At 42.0% G+C, this 15,173-nt stretch overlaps 1 protein-coding gene across 3 annotated transcripts in view; it reads left to right on the top strand.

The window, feature by feature from the left end:
* Positions 1-367: 367 nt before the first annotated feature.
* Positions 368-15,173, top strand: part of CA10 (carbonic anhydrase 10) — a 209,852-nt gene continuing 195,046 nt past the window's right edge. The window contains exons 1-3 of one of the 3 annotated variants that reach the window (XM_076353773.1): positions 368-621; positions 1,296-1,436; positions 1,695-1,782. In XM_076353773.1, coding sequence (XP_076209888.1) covers positions 1,722-1,782 — 61 coding nt within the window. In that variant the 5' untranslated portion in view covers positions 368-621; positions 1,296-1,436; positions 1,695-1,721. Of the gene's footprint in view, positions 622-1,295; positions 1,783-15,173 lie in introns of all 3 variants that reach the window. The other 2 variants (XM_076353772.1, XM_076353770.1) reach the window with 2 other exon arrangements.

The raw sequence follows: 15,173 nt of genomic DNA, 5'->3' as shown, positions 1-15,173 counted from the left end.
CTTGGCTCTGCCAACGCTGCCTTTCTGCGCCCAGTTTCTCTTTCCGCAGAAAGGGAAACCCAACCTCTCCCCGCGCCAGGTGCACCTCTTTTTTGGGGGAAAAAAAAAAAAAAATTGGACCCACATTTTAAACAAAGTGAGCAGCAGCTTCTGGAATGTGCCTGAGAAGACAGACAGCCGCGGCCGCGCGGGAGGGAGGTTTTTCCTTTCGCCTTCCCCCTCCCCGCTCATGCCGGCCCGGTCCCAGCCGCAGACCCCCCTGCCGCGGTGCGGCCCCGCCGCCGCCCGCCCAGGCACCGCCTCCGCGGCGGAGCGCTCGCCCGCCGGCCCGCGCCCGTGCGCGCCGCCGCGCCGAGCCGAGCCCCCGCCGTGCCCGGCGCTGCCGCCCGCCGGCCCGCGGCACCCCGCAGCACAGTCTCCTACTCGGGGAAATGGCGAAATAGTCGGAATTAGGGGAGGAGGGGGGAAATCCAACGAGCTATGGTACCTCCTTACAGCTAAGGTGGTGGTAGGTGGCTGCAGCAAGCGGCGCGGAGCTTGACCTCGATTTGTTTTTGGGACTGCAGGCGGGAGTGGCAAATCCGATGAGCTGAAAAAAATAAAAAGCAGGAGGATTTGGGGGTAAGTAAGAGACTGCCCCAAAACTGACACTGCTTTTTTTTTTTTTTTTTGGGGGGGGGCGGAATCTACGCAGAAGTATTGTGGTTTGGGGAATGCAATTAGATAGGCATTGCAGCGCAAGTACTTCGCTAACTCTTGGCTGTATCCTCTTGTTGCCCTTCTTACCACCAAAGCCGCGAGAAGTTTGGGTTTGTTTTTCTTTTCCTTCTTGTTTAAATAAGTTTTAAAATATTGGCATTCTTAGCGAAGCCGGCCGGCCATGCACGCAAGCCCCCGCTGCTTGCAGACTCTGGACTTCTGCAATTGAGATTTGGGAGGGACGAGCGCCAATGTAATACGGCCCCCAACCCCCCGGTCCCGGGGCGTTTTCGCGCTGCTGTGCCGCCGAGCTGCGGGTCCGGAGCGGCGCGGGTGCGGGGCCGCGGCCGGGGGTGGTGGCGGGGGGCGGCGGCGCCGGGGCCATCCCAGCCGGGGAAGGGCAGCTCCGTGCGCGGGGCACGAACGACCCCTGCAGTCGCCTGGCGGAAAGCCGCCTCGGCTCGCCGGGGATTGCAGAAACCCCGGCAAGGCTGGAGGGAGCCGGCTGCTACGTGCTCCGCGCCGTGGAGGTGCGGTAGCATGCGGGGGGCGAATGCGTTGCAGCGGGTATTAATCTCTTTCCGCTCATTTTGTAGCAGCAGGAGAGGACCCCCCCTCCCTCCGCCGCCTCCCTCCCCCAGGCATGCTGGCACTGCCCCGCTGAGACGTGCAGAGTTTGGGGTTAACTTGCACCTGGCCACCCTGGAATAGAGACTCTCCGGACCGGATCAGTTGGGGTTTGTTGTCTATGTCTTGTTGGGAAATCTGGTGGATTTTTTTCTCACTCGTGGAGGAAGAGCCTGGTGCTGGCAGTTGGCTTCGTGGTCTTTTTTGGAGGGCGAAGGAAGGGAAGGGATCTCGCTTGAGCCGTGCAGAGAGAGAGCTCGGACATGTGTTGTCAGCACATCTGGGGAATACAGTCTGCAAGTCCAAAAGGAAATTTGCTGGGATCGTTCAAACTGCGATATTGATCTTTGTTATTTTTTTTCGCCGAGGGATGCACTTGGCATGAGAATCGGAGGATGGAAATTGTTTGGGAGGTGCTTTTTCTTCTGCAAGCGAATTTCATCGTCTGCATTTCAGGTACGCAGCTAGCACAGAAAGGACAGGGAGGCAGGGGAAATACCATACAGGGTTCCCAGGCTTCCCTTAGCAAGGGGCGAGAGGTACAGTTAAACCCAAATCAAAACAGTAGTTGAAAAATACACGAACAATGTATTTGTGAGTGGATTGTGATGGAAATCAACAAACATCAATCCCCCTCCCCTTAATGCCAATACCTGTGTAGCAATTACGATACACGGGTTGCAATAAATAACTACAGTGTACTGATTAAACAGATGCTTATAATTCCTAATGTACCTGATTGTGATAATTAATCGCAACATTGCAGTAATCCCAGAATTTCATAGCTCCTGAAGTTCTTTAACTCGGCCGATCTGTGGATGTTAAAAGGTTTGCGGTTCATTGGCAGAGTTGTCATGTTCTGGTACCACAGTTCAGGGTCTGCAAAGCAAGGAATGACACTGAAGAATGTGCGTTTGCTTTTAAAAGGAGCTTTACTGTGGCTGTGCTCTGAAAATGAATTTAAGAAAAAAATAGCCCCCTTCAAAGAACTCCTTGGTTGCTGGGATTCCAGCTTTAGGCTTCTCATTTTAAGCTTGCAAGGATCTCTCTCCCCTCCAGTATGTAGAAGTCGGGTAATTTCAGTTGTCACCAGAGCTTGTCCAATTAATGAATAGGCACGGCCGGGTGTCTAGCGTAAAGGATTGGAACAATTTATTCTTGGGGAAAACACTCCCTTCTACTGCAAAAGCCCTGGCTGCCTTGTTAATTTGTCATGTCAGTCATGCTGGAATAATTATGTTGCAGGAGGCAGGAGTGGGGAGGTGGCCAGTTTTGTAGTTTGGGACACTTCAGGGAGCCCCATGGGAATCCAGGCTGCCTGCGTCTCCTGCCGTTCCACTTCTCTGCAGGCTGCCTCTGCCCTCAAGTCATTGCATAAATCCAGAAATGGGAACGCAGGCAGCACAGGCAAGGCACTGCGGGGCGGGGGCGTAGGGGGTCCTGGTGGACATCTCAGTGTCCAGTCTGGAGGTGCTTAGGGAGAGGGAGCTCCAAAGCTCCCTTGGGGCCACGCAGAGATTGGCCTGGGCCAGCTGCCGGCTCCCAGCCAGCCAGCAGCCCCTGCAGCATCTCACCCTGGCAGTGCCTGCCCCCACTGCGCTTTCTGCAGCACTTCCTGACTGATCCACCCTTACAGCCCTTGGACTGGCGACACTTACGCTAACATTTGGGGTGGCAGCATCTATGTTTATTTGTATTGCCTGCACCTGCCCCAAAACTTTTTTATTCCTGAGCAAATAGTGTTGCTGTCGGCCCGCGGGGTATGTCAGCCCTTCTTTTATCCCTACAGACTGGCACCATCTGCTACCAGGCACCCGGATGACACTGGCAGCACCCCAGGCTGACCTTCCACTTGTGCCCATTGGTACCATCAGAATAATTCACTCTCTCACTCTTTAGAACAGCAAAACCTGCTGCCTCTTGTCATTTAAATCTCACACTTATCTATTTAGCTCAGCGTGATATGCCACCTGTCCAGTTCTCTTCAAATTAGGCACTTCTTAAAGTACCACAGTGAGACTGGAAAAATGAAGCTCATCGCTTTCTTGGCCATTCTGACAGTAATATCCTGAGACAGAAAGAAGCTGTCCCATTCTGTGCAGGTCCTTATGCCACGCATTTAGCTGCCAGTGTTTCCTAATCTCCCCCCCTCCTTTCCTCATCTTCAGACATGGGAACCGGGGCTTCTGAAACTGATAGTGCGATCAGTCCTGTAGGGGCTCTCATCGCTCTCCATCTCCCTCTAGCACTAAGAACAGACTGATAACCATCTCTCTTTTCTTCTTCTCTTTTTTTGTTCTTTTTTTGGGAATGAAGTGAATAAATGAATGCTGGGATGCTTTTGCTGCATGGTTAAAGCTGTGGTTTCAAACAATTTTAACCACATAGAGGATGTGTGCATGCATTTAGGCTTTTTTTTTTTTTCTTCCTCGGTATTTTTATTTTTTTCAGGAATCCTTGGGATTTGTCATCTTGGTAAAAGGGATTAAGATCTGTAGATATCTGACTGGCACTAATGCTTTGTATCTTTCCTCTGTCATCCTTTTCACACTATGTTTTGTAGCATATTATCTAGCTGGGATGTCTGGATAACAGTGTAAGTAAGAGAAGATGTAATGAAGCCTGTTAGGTTTGCCTCAACGCTGGATTCCAGAAACTGGGTATTTTTAGCACTTCAGTACTGGTCATTCATTCAACATGTTACTTAAAAAAAACACTGGTTGAGCACACTGCTGCAAATTACAGGGATGTGAATTAAGGAATGTGGTAGTAGTATTTTTTTGTTCTTTTTTCTGTTTCTTATTAAGTCAGTTGTTTCAGCAATGAAGATACAAGACTGGTCTTCTGTGCATGGATCTTTCCTGAACATTAGTAAACGCTTGATTCAGTGTGTATTTAAACCTGTGATGGCCCTCCTGCTAATTCCAGTGGTTATTTGGATTATGGCCTATTAAGGGCTGCTGTTCAAAGGGATGATGTCAGTCACTGAATTGAACAGACTATTAAGTTAGTTTATCATTATTAGTAAACTTATTTATTAAACATAGGTTCAATCTTATGTCACACTGTCTTTTGCTATGTATTTACATGACATTTAAATATAAATTATGCTGAATGTAGCACTTATGCTGTGTTTCTTAACTAAAATAAATAATGAAGTTATACAAATGGCTTTTTTGTGTCTCTCACATGCGTGAATTTTTGTGAGACAGTATATGGAAAGTAATTTCATCTATTAAAAAAAGGCACATATATTTTCAAAATATTTTATACCTAACGTATTTTTTATCAGTCAGTTACCTGTGCGTATGATCAATTGCTTCATTTGGGAGAAATGATACTGAGATTTAGGAATAATTATTTTTTTAATTACTGGCCCTTGTGTTTGGGAAATAATTTATCTGTGAACTTCGTAAACTGAATATTTTTGTTTTCTTGGCATACTGAATTAAAGCTTTTGCTACTTGAAGTTGCTTGTTTGAAAGGAGAATCTAGTTTCTTTGTGCAGATGCAAATAAGAAATAAGAACAGATTGAAGGACCAAGAAAACAATTTCTATTCTTTAGAAATAAATGAAAGCCCTCTCTTTCCTTCTAAGTTATGATGCATATTTATTCCTTTGAGTTGTAGTCTCTGAGGAAAAATAGTCATGATTTGTATTATGACTTTTGAGGTTTTGTTCCTTTTAATGATACTACAGCATAGAAGGAACACAGGGCAATGGAAGTGAAGATGTCCTGTAGATAGAATGCTGACATAAGACCTCTCTGGTTGTTGTTTCTTTGAAGATGCAGATAATCATGGCACAGGGATTATACTGTTCATATAGAAAGAGGATCATAGTTGTTGGTATGATGTCCAGAATTTCCTTCCTGGGTGATAATATTACCAAAGATTAATTAGCATCAGCGTTCTCAGGTGGGATGTTGTTGATCCCATAATGGCTGCCACCTTTGTTTGCATAGTCATTTGTATAAATCATGAGCAATTTTTTTGTGATTTGTACTAACAATCAATTTCAAGAAAAAAAACAGGATGCTGTTTTCAAACCCTTGCACGATACTTCATTTAAATAAGAAAATGCTACTGTCGTGGGCATTGATTAAGAAGGTTTCTATGTCCATTTTCTCTTAATCCATCAATGAAATGATGTATAAAACCTGCATGTTCAACATCTTTGTGGCTTCCTATGAACTGATATATTACCTCTTATTGTTTTGGCTTGCGGGAACTAATATGGATGAAATTCATGCAGTCCCTACAGCTCTCTCATTATTTGGAAGTATTTTCATCCTTTGCTGTTGTCCTCAAGTCACGTAGGGACAGATCCCTTTTATGATGTAACTTCTTTGGCCTGTTTGGCAGCACACAGGGGTGATAAATCATGTATCATGAACAGCTAAGATGGTATAAAAAAAATCCTGTCTATCAAGGAATTCCACTGTGTATTGAGCATCTCATGTAGCATCGCCTGGCATTGAGGGCTAGGGGTGTATTTGGAGCACAGTTGCACTTCATTCTCTGTCTTGCTGCTTCTGCAGTCTCTGAGCTCTTACTACCTGGCATAACAGAGAGTTGTCCTATAGGAACTCTAAATTATGCCAAGGCTTGAATTACCTGTTGAATGATGGTCTGTAAGGTCTGATAACTCTTATTCTCTTAGCATTGTACAACCTGAGATAATTCAAGCTAAAGTAGTCTTGTAGAAGAGAAGACTATCAAGGCTCTAATGTCCAGTAGTAACTAACAGTGAATCGTTCATTGTTATGTTTGGACAAAAATGTTGGAACCAAGTTAATTATTCTCAAATAGTGTCACTATTTTCTGGCACTTTTAAGTAAGAAATATAATATCCTAGGGGAAGGAATTATTCATAGCGCATATATATATATATATATATATATATATATGAGAGAAAGTAATCACTAGGCATATAGGAAGGTATAACATGCAGCCTGGTGCATCTGGTAGCTAAGAGCTTTTGGCATCCAATCCATTATAGTATTCTTTCCTGCTTTGTCCCATCTCCACAGCTTCATGTGTGTGGGCAAACCTTCATGCCTGCATGGAGTTTGTTGATGTTACTGAAAATCCACGTGGATTCGATCCTCCTGCTCACATTCAAACACAGGATGGAGGCCATATGTTGGATCCAAAGACTCTCAGTTCCTTAGCACTCGAATGCTTTCTCACTTCAGAGATGTTGCTGCCTTTTCAAAAGGTGTGAAGATGTTTCTGCTTTAAAGTTCTATGGAAATAGCCTTGTAGTCTCCTATAAATGTCTGCTTTACTCTTTTTTTTTTTTGTGTCCTGTATTTTTCATCATTCTATTTTTATTGTTAGTTTTACAGCTAGAGCGTGACCAGATAGGCGCTAAAGTGCCAAAACAACACACATATTTTTAGCTTATGTAAAGGTAGTAGAAGGGAATGTTTATGAATAGTTTTGCACGTATTGTGCTGAGCTGTTTTCCATCCAATAAGCTGATGGAAAGAAACTGGTAATCGCTGCTATTCTTTTCCAGATCTCAGTGATGAAGATGATACCCAGTTTTCAAAGGGACCTCTTCACCTTGTTGTGTTGCCTCATTGTTAATGCACTTGAACTAGATACCAAGCCTCCAAGACAAAATTATTAAGAACAGGAATAAAACCCCAACTCAAATAAGCACTCTCAATTTCAGGGTAGTCTTTAAGTCTTTAAGATATAACTGATGTTATAGAGAAGTTTTGCCCTTGATATTCTTGGAAAGGTTTCAGTTTTTAAATCTACAACAGCTAGATTTTAAATTCAGCAAGGATTGAAATGGCTTTCCATTTGCATTATGAAAATTCCTTGTATACCAATGAACGAAGAATTCCTGTTTACCCTAAAAGGCTGTTTTGCTTATTTGTTGCTATTGGTCAAATTATCGCTTGCTTTCTTGGTTGAAAGGTGGTAATTTAGCTGAGGAGGGAGCTGCTGTTTTCTTCGTTACTGATTCTTTATGGCTAAACTTAACATGGCAAAGACTGAAGTGGATGATTGGCCCATCTGGGCTGTTAATAGAAGACTATATAAAACTGTTTTATCATTATCTCATTACCAGCTCAAGCAGCAGACAAAACTAGATGACAGTTAGTTATGGACAACACTGACATACTGTGATAAGTGTTACTTTGCTCTTATCTTGGTTTTATCTTAACTATACATCATGTTGGAAGGAATAGAAAATAGGAATCAAATTTTAAATGACTTGTTTAGAGGCAACACTGTACAGTGTGACTGCATTTCCATTGTAATGCCATCAGAAAGTGCAAAAATGCCTGTCCATACAGGGGAGAATATCAGTTAGCAAAAAAAAAATGCCATTGTGATACATAAATTGAAACATTAATGGTAAATAAATAGGAAAGAAATTTTTTAAAAAGATAATAACCTGGCATTTAGGAGAATTTGCAGCCCAACCTGTTTACAGTTGAATTCAAAGTAGTAGAATATTTTATTGCTGGTTTAACTATTGATGGTTAAAAAGCTGTCAAGGGTCTTTTAATGGAATTTCTTGAAGATAAAATAGCAAGTTATTATTGTCATAAAAATAGAGGACTGAAACATTTTAGACCTATATTCTGTGTAGTATAGTAGCTTTTCTGGTGATGTAGACAAATATTGGGTGCCTCATGGGCACATGGGTGCCCATAAGTGTAAACTTCTTATTTGTCAATATGGGAAGCATTTTCATGCAGTGCTTAGCAGTTGACTGTTGAGGTAAGAAGGCATAAGGAAACCTATATTTACACCCACCTTAAAAGACTTTGGAACTCCGAGAATGTTATAAATGGCTTTAGAGTTGATGAGATTTGGGCCTTACGAATTGCAAAAACTTGAAGCTTGACAATGAGAAAAGCTTTAGATGGCAGGTCTCTCTGCTCCTGTGGAGTGCCAGGTACAGCCTATCCAGGATTACAGCCCTAAAATATTTAATGTTCTTTTATTCATCTTGAAAAATGGAAGGTCATCAGTTCCCACATACATAGCGTACTGAAAGCAATGGTCAGAACTAAAGAAAAGAAATGCTTTCATTGTTTGATGTATTTTTCCATATGAAAACATTTCTGGTTTAAATTCATGGATCTGTAACATTTGTATTTCTGTAGTAAAATTAGTATTAAACTTAAATGCCCCACAGTTTTATCGTTTGTAATATTATTGCCAGAAAAATACCACAGCAGCTGTAATTGACAACTAATTAGAATGTACTTTTTAACAAGATACTAAAATAGGCATAGAGATAAGATAATATCCATAATGTTATCTGTTCATTTTGACATTCTTTCTTCCTCCCTTTATCATTAGTGCTTAACTTGATCACGCTCAGAATACTCTGTTTGTCATCTAGCTTTTAAGTATGGAACAGATAGAGTTGTGCACTGACTGGTCCAAAGTGGCTTCTAAGCACATGCATGGAGGAGGAAACTAAGCAACATTATCCTTTTTTCCCCCTCTAAATGTGTTGACATCTCTAGCTTTTGGAAGTAGCATTTGAGTAGATGGATTTAGAGGGAAACATGGTTTTTGAAAAATCATCTTCTTGTCAGTTTTGTGGGTTGTTTCCAATTTAAGTTCTTTCCTACTGTCAACTACTATAGTGCCCTGTTCTGCTTCAAGAATAGTCATCAGAATGGAGTTTATCTGTTCTGCCATGGGTAGAAAGACTGGCACAGCAGGACTTCTACAGAATTTGCCTTACTAATGCTAAAGATAATGAGTAATAGAGAAAGGTCTTTTGGTATGTGTGACTAAGGAAAACTGCACCATTTGAAGTGATGTTGGAATAACCATGTCCTCCAGCAAACCCTGCCTGATAGCCGTACTCCCGATAGGATGGCAGCTGGGTAACTGAAGGAGCAGGTCAGGAAGGATTGCTACTGCCACAGCTAAATTTTGTTTGGCAAGGTGACATACTTGGGCCGCTAGAAAGAGCATTAATTTGCGTTTGCCATCATGGCAGAGAAAAGAAACTTCCTCTCCTTAGGAAGGAAGGTAGTGCTGAAGATTTGTGCTTGCTGGCAGAAAAGGATAACAATACTTCAGTAGTGTCCCCTGAAAGTGAAATTTTATGGAGAATGAGCTATTTGTTCATACATGGGTGGAATGCCATACCATTGGCAGCTGAGGTGTGTTATTTCCCATGTGGGAAGCTGCAGTTATGGAAGGGAAGGGCTGCTGCTGCTGGAAGGAAAAGGTGTTTGATTGACCCTATGCTGGTCCTAATCCTGCTGCTTGGGAGTGTGTGAACAGCTACTGACGGGAGATTTCTCTGACTGGGATTGCACGGTCTGGGTTTTTCTAAGAATGAAAGGTATAAATGAGAAGAGCTTTGTGTTATATTTCAGTCAAAAAGAAAAAAAAAAGATTAATTTCGGTGGCAGAGCTTGGAACAGTTTGCAGGGAACATATAGTGTTGGCCACACTTTCACAAATGGAGAAACTGAGGTAAAAATGTCATGTTGAAAGGTCACCCAGCAGCAATTTAAGTAATTACAGCCCATTTTCACTCTCATTTCTGCCTTGCAGCACTAGGATTACTCTTACACCTTGTTTCTGGTCAGACTATGACACTGAATCACCTCACTGAGGCAGTGAAGCACCTCACTGAAATGAGGGAGCGCAAGGCCTCTGTGGCGCCAGGGTCAGGAGGGAAGGCAGTGATGGACCCTGGGACAAGCCCACAGGCTCTGTGGCCTCATCCCCCATCCCCGGGGTCTGGCTGCTTCGTCCGTGTCAGTTCTGATCCTGCACAGCTGAGTAGCCTTGGGTCAGGCTGTGGAGAGAACTGTGAGAAGCCGTGTCTGCTGCCTCAGCGGCTTTGAGCTGCCTTTAACCTTGGCCCTTCGCCTGCCCTCAGCCTTGTGCCCTGCTGCTCCTCACCTCGCCTCGCCTCGCTGACTGGACTAACCAGCTTGACCGCGGACCTGCCTCCTCACCGGGGATGTGTTTCCTCATCACAGACATGCCTGGCGACGGCGGGAGGGTGGCTGACCTGTGTGGCTCTCCCTGCACCTGCTCCTCATGTCGGTCGACTGAGAGGCTGTGCTCCACAGGAAGGTGACTGCCCTTGTGGCACTGCCTGCCCTTGCAAACTCCTAGAAACATCTTCCTGAAAATGGTTTCTGTGAGCTACATGCTAACACTGCCTTTCGATTTCTGACTGGAGGGGGGATGGCTGCAGCTGGGCACACTCGAATTCAGTGGACGATGAAACCTGGCAGTCTGGCCCCAAGAAACATAAAACGACCATTTTTAAACCTCTAGAACTTGAAGCCCAGCTGAGCAGCAAGTTTGTGGTCATTCCTGCTCCCTTGTCTCTTGACTTTGTGCAGTTTGCTTCAGCTAGATTTATCCTCAGTGTTTAAACTTGTGTGGCTTCCCTGGGAGTGAAGGGTCACAAATGGGGCCTGGTGTGTCCTCTCAGAGGCTGGATCCCTCCTTCTCTCTCTGCCTGTGTATTACAAGGTATTTTTTCTCTTCATAGTAATAGCAGTGAAGATATCGTGAGGTATAATTATGGTATATTTAAGAATTACATCAATTAGAGTTTAACTTAAATTGGTTTCCAGGAGTTAGTGTGATATTAAGGTAAAATTCAGACCCGCACAAGGTTCCTCCATAAACGTGTTATTTAAATTCTGCTTAAATTATTAACATTCATTCAGTTGGCCTCTTTATGGTTTTATTGTGACTATGAGTAACAAATAGGTTCCTCAAAGTGCAGCACTTTGCCTGCCTCATGTTTCGCATCCACTTGGTGTGGATGTGGGTGACGACAGAAAGGTAAGGACACCAGAGTTTTTGGCCCTAAATTTTCTTTTTGAAATTTGCTCTCTCAGCAGACAAATAAGTTCCTTTACATACTGATGTAGTTGATGGATATGCTGTGTACACATATGTGAATTTATTTTGGGGGGGTGAAATCCTCACCCCAGGGCATTTCGCCCATGCTGTCCTTAACTCCCACTTTTTATTTTCTAATATATTCACGTGGCTTCACCATTTGCAGTTTTTTTGTTCACATTCATATTTATAAGCGGTATCTTATTGTTATAGTATGTTTTTGTGCCTGCTGGAAAACAAAGTAATTCCACAGTCTCCTCTCTCTTTTGCCCAGATGATCCTGAGGGTACTATGTGGCAGTTAGTAATTGCAAGTGGGATTTAAAGTTATCTGCAGATGCATAATTTTTATCTTCTGTAGCCCCCCTGGCACTCTCTCCAAGTTGTTAACAATTCATCTTTGCAGTCTGTAATTGTGCCTTTGCTCTAGAGTCACAGGTATTTAGCTCACTGTGGAACAGGATGCAAAATAGAGTAATAAATAATATGATTTATTTTTATTAGGTAGCATGAGTATGTTTTCATACTTGTGAGCTAAAAACTTAGTCATCCTCTTTAGATTTTGTTGTGAGACGTTAATATACAGATTCAGCAAAATGCAAAACTTACTTAAAAGACATGCTTAAGTGTTTTGCTGTATCTGAGTCTTAATATGTAATTGTATTAAAACAACTTAGATGAAGGATGTGCTGAAGAGCTTTGCTGAAGCAAGGAGTAGCAGTGGTATAATGCATGAATAATACAAAATCTTTGGAAAAGCCCAGCTAAAACGAGCAGAAATTTTCATAATCTCTTGATTAAATTATACAGTTGTGTAGAAACTAGTTTTTTATCCAGGTAAAATCATATCAGTTCTTTGTGTGGTAAAGTGAAGATACGGACTTTTGTAGTATGACTAACATAGCAAGAGAAACTGTACAATCAGAATTAAAATAATCTGGATTGTAGTTTGTTAATTTTCACTTTATGGATGCCCTGAATGAAACAGACACCATTTTTCAAATAGTAAAAAGATTTCCCCTGGACTACAGTGAACAAAACCAAAAAACTAAGAAGTGAAATAACAAGACATGAGTGGTAATACACAATGCTTTTTATATGTGAATTTCTGTTCCACCTTTTTCCAGCACAAATTTTAATTTTACTTTGATCAGCCCTCAAGTCCTGATATAAAGAGGACATCCTGTGTACAGACCTGGGCTGTGGGGCTGTGTGGCATGGTTGGTGGAGGGACAGCGGCACAGCCGTGCTGTGTGATGAGGGAAGACCCACTCTACCAGGCGGTGCCAACAGTCATGCTTGGGAAGCCTCATGCCAGTTTTGTGCAAGGAGCTGTCACAGCCTAGATTGCATAAGCAGAGTTTAGCCAGACTGATACAGGAAACTTCTTGTGGGGGATCTATAAAAATACTTGAGGTTCTGTCTATCCCTCTGTCTGGGACCAAAACAAGCCAAACACGTCCTCTCTACTGCTGAGAGAAGGTGGTAGCATATTCAGTATGTATCAGTAGAAAAATTCCTCACATTTTAAATGAGGTAAGGCTTCATATATGGTATTATGAATAAATTTCTACTGTGGGCAAGAAAGTTTACGTAAGTATTGCACTATTTATAAAAATGGTTGGACAAGCTCTACAATGTATTTGGGCTGTATCTACCAAAGGGCACAGAGCCTGCAGACTTTCTCCTTTCTCTCCTCCAGCCGTTGTCCTGCTTTGGCTCTACTTGATGCTTCACAAACAGCAGCAAGTAACTCTCATAACTCATGCTTGTAACTCTCCCATTTTTAGTTCCTTACTCTGTGGAACTGGGACCTTCTATGTCTACTGTGGTTTTATGTTTTTAAATACTTACTTTGCAGTAATAAAAGAGCATAACTGATAAGGTAGCCAGCATCTTCCTTTTAATGCCCCTGAAAAAGAACCTGTGATGCAGATTTCAGACCACAGCAAATAACAGTTGAATTTAAATCCTTTTTTGAAATGTCTCCCTTTCAATGGCTTCTGTATTGATATCCTGATAACAGTTGTGGAGGACCAAATGATGAAGTGTGTCTTGATCACATAATGTCATCACATAACTGGACACCTAAGAACTGATTGTAGTCATTGAATATTCCAGACCTTGATCTTTGAAATAGAGCATTCTTATGTATAAAAACAGAGTATATGACATAATACTATTGCATTATTTTTAAAACTCTTTAAGTGTTTTGGATATAACTTTCACTGATATTATATAAACTGTACAGAAATAATCTCCTGGCATTTGCTTGGAATGACAGTCATCAATTCCTACACGTTTGTTTAAAATCTTACATACACACAAAAAAGTATTTGTTTTACACAAGTTTGTTTCGGATACTTTTCCAGGGAAAAAAGCAAGCTTTGCTAATATAGGCTGAAATAAAGTGTAAAATAAAATCTTCAAATCAGCTCTTAGTTCACAGAGGTAGTGTGCAGTGGAATTACTCTGCCAAAAATGTTGGCACTGAGTTTAGTTAAGTATTAAGCAGAGGTCTCTTGGTAAATAGTCCCATTAGAAACATACTGTGACCTCTGCTGCTGGGATTCAGGTATGTGAGAGAACCGTGCTTAGGAGCTTTACTAGTCATGTGGTCAGAATGATTTTCAATCACTTTGGTCATTGCTGGATTAAAATTGAGGCTGCAGAGATTAATGGTCTGTTGTTACTAATCCACTAAACCTCTGTTCCTAGATCTTTTAAATTGACTGAACCTATAGATTGTTAAGTTACTGAGAGATATGGATTTGTAATGGTTTTAACTATCTTTCTTGATATTTGGTGTTAGCAGTATCCTATTATTTATTGCTCTTTGAGACAGTGATCTTGGCTGTTTTTGAATGGAAGTGAACTTTATACTTTTTATTTATACTATTCTATAGCACAGTAGACTTGTATCATTTTAAATGAATGTGGATGAAGAAAGCTTTACTGGGCTTATATATGAGCTGGCATTAGTAGAAGCTCAAATAAGAACAATAGAAATTAAATCTTGCTTTTACTCCGTTGTTACAAATGGTGGCCACTGTCCCTAACTGTCAAAATAGCCACTATCTCCCTTCAGCCTGTCTGCCATTAACAGTAGTGGTTGTCCCCTCAAGTGTGTTTTACTGACATTTGAAGGTGTGTCCAAAAGTGAAATGGCTGTTCAAGCTTTTGGGAAATAATGTTTTCTAAACTAGCGCAGTATTTGGAGTATCAGGGCTCAGGGCTATTCCCAAAGATCTAGCACAGTTAGACATAATTTCTGTACTTAATTTCAGTACTTTATTTCTGTGCAGGTGTAAGAAGTTTTCCCTGGGTGAAAAACAATGTACCAAAAAAAAAAAGAGGAAAGAAATGAGGAAACAGTTCATCCATCTACTGAGACATGAGGAAACTTTGGCCACAATAGTGTAGTGGTTTGGGTTTCAGCAGGGATCTGTAAACAAGATGCGTGAAGAGAGTTTTAACAGGTCTCTGTCAGTACAGTATGGAAGAGACAGGACTTAGGGGAGAAGGATTAATAGCATGTGGAAGAAATCAGACTGATTGTGTCTGGAAGAGTTCTAGGGGCATTTAATCTGAGTGGATAGCTTTACATTAGGCAAGGAGAGGGATGGAGCCCCTCACGTATGTGTTTTGGGCCCTATTTACTACATTTGTGCTTAAAGTTGCAAATTGGAGTTGTTTTGGCTTTCAGGTGTTTGTAATTTTGTGAAATACCCCATTCTAAAAGTGTAATTAAAAAAAGAGTTTGATTTTGAGTTCTAGAAGAATGTAAAATATATTCTTTTAAAAATTATTTCCTTTGATGAAAGGAGTTGAGTACCTGGTGCCTGCCAGATTGGTGTGGACACATGCAATGTCTACATGACATACAGAAGAAGAAATTGGTTTTGATTGAATAAATAATGACAGCAGTCTAGCTCTAAACAACTAGGTTTTGGTGCTTGTTTAAGCTGTGTGACT

This window comes from Aptenodytes patagonicus, chromosome 16 (assembly GCF_965638725.1).
Source record: "Aptenodytes patagonicus chromosome 16, bAptPat1.pri.cur, whole genome shotgun sequence".
Taxonomy (NCBI): domain Eukaryota; kingdom Metazoa; phylum Chordata; class Aves; order Sphenisciformes; family Spheniscidae; genus Aptenodytes; species Aptenodytes patagonicus.
Note: the sequence above shows the minus strand (reverse complement) of the source record. Positions and strands in the feature narration are given on the sequence as shown.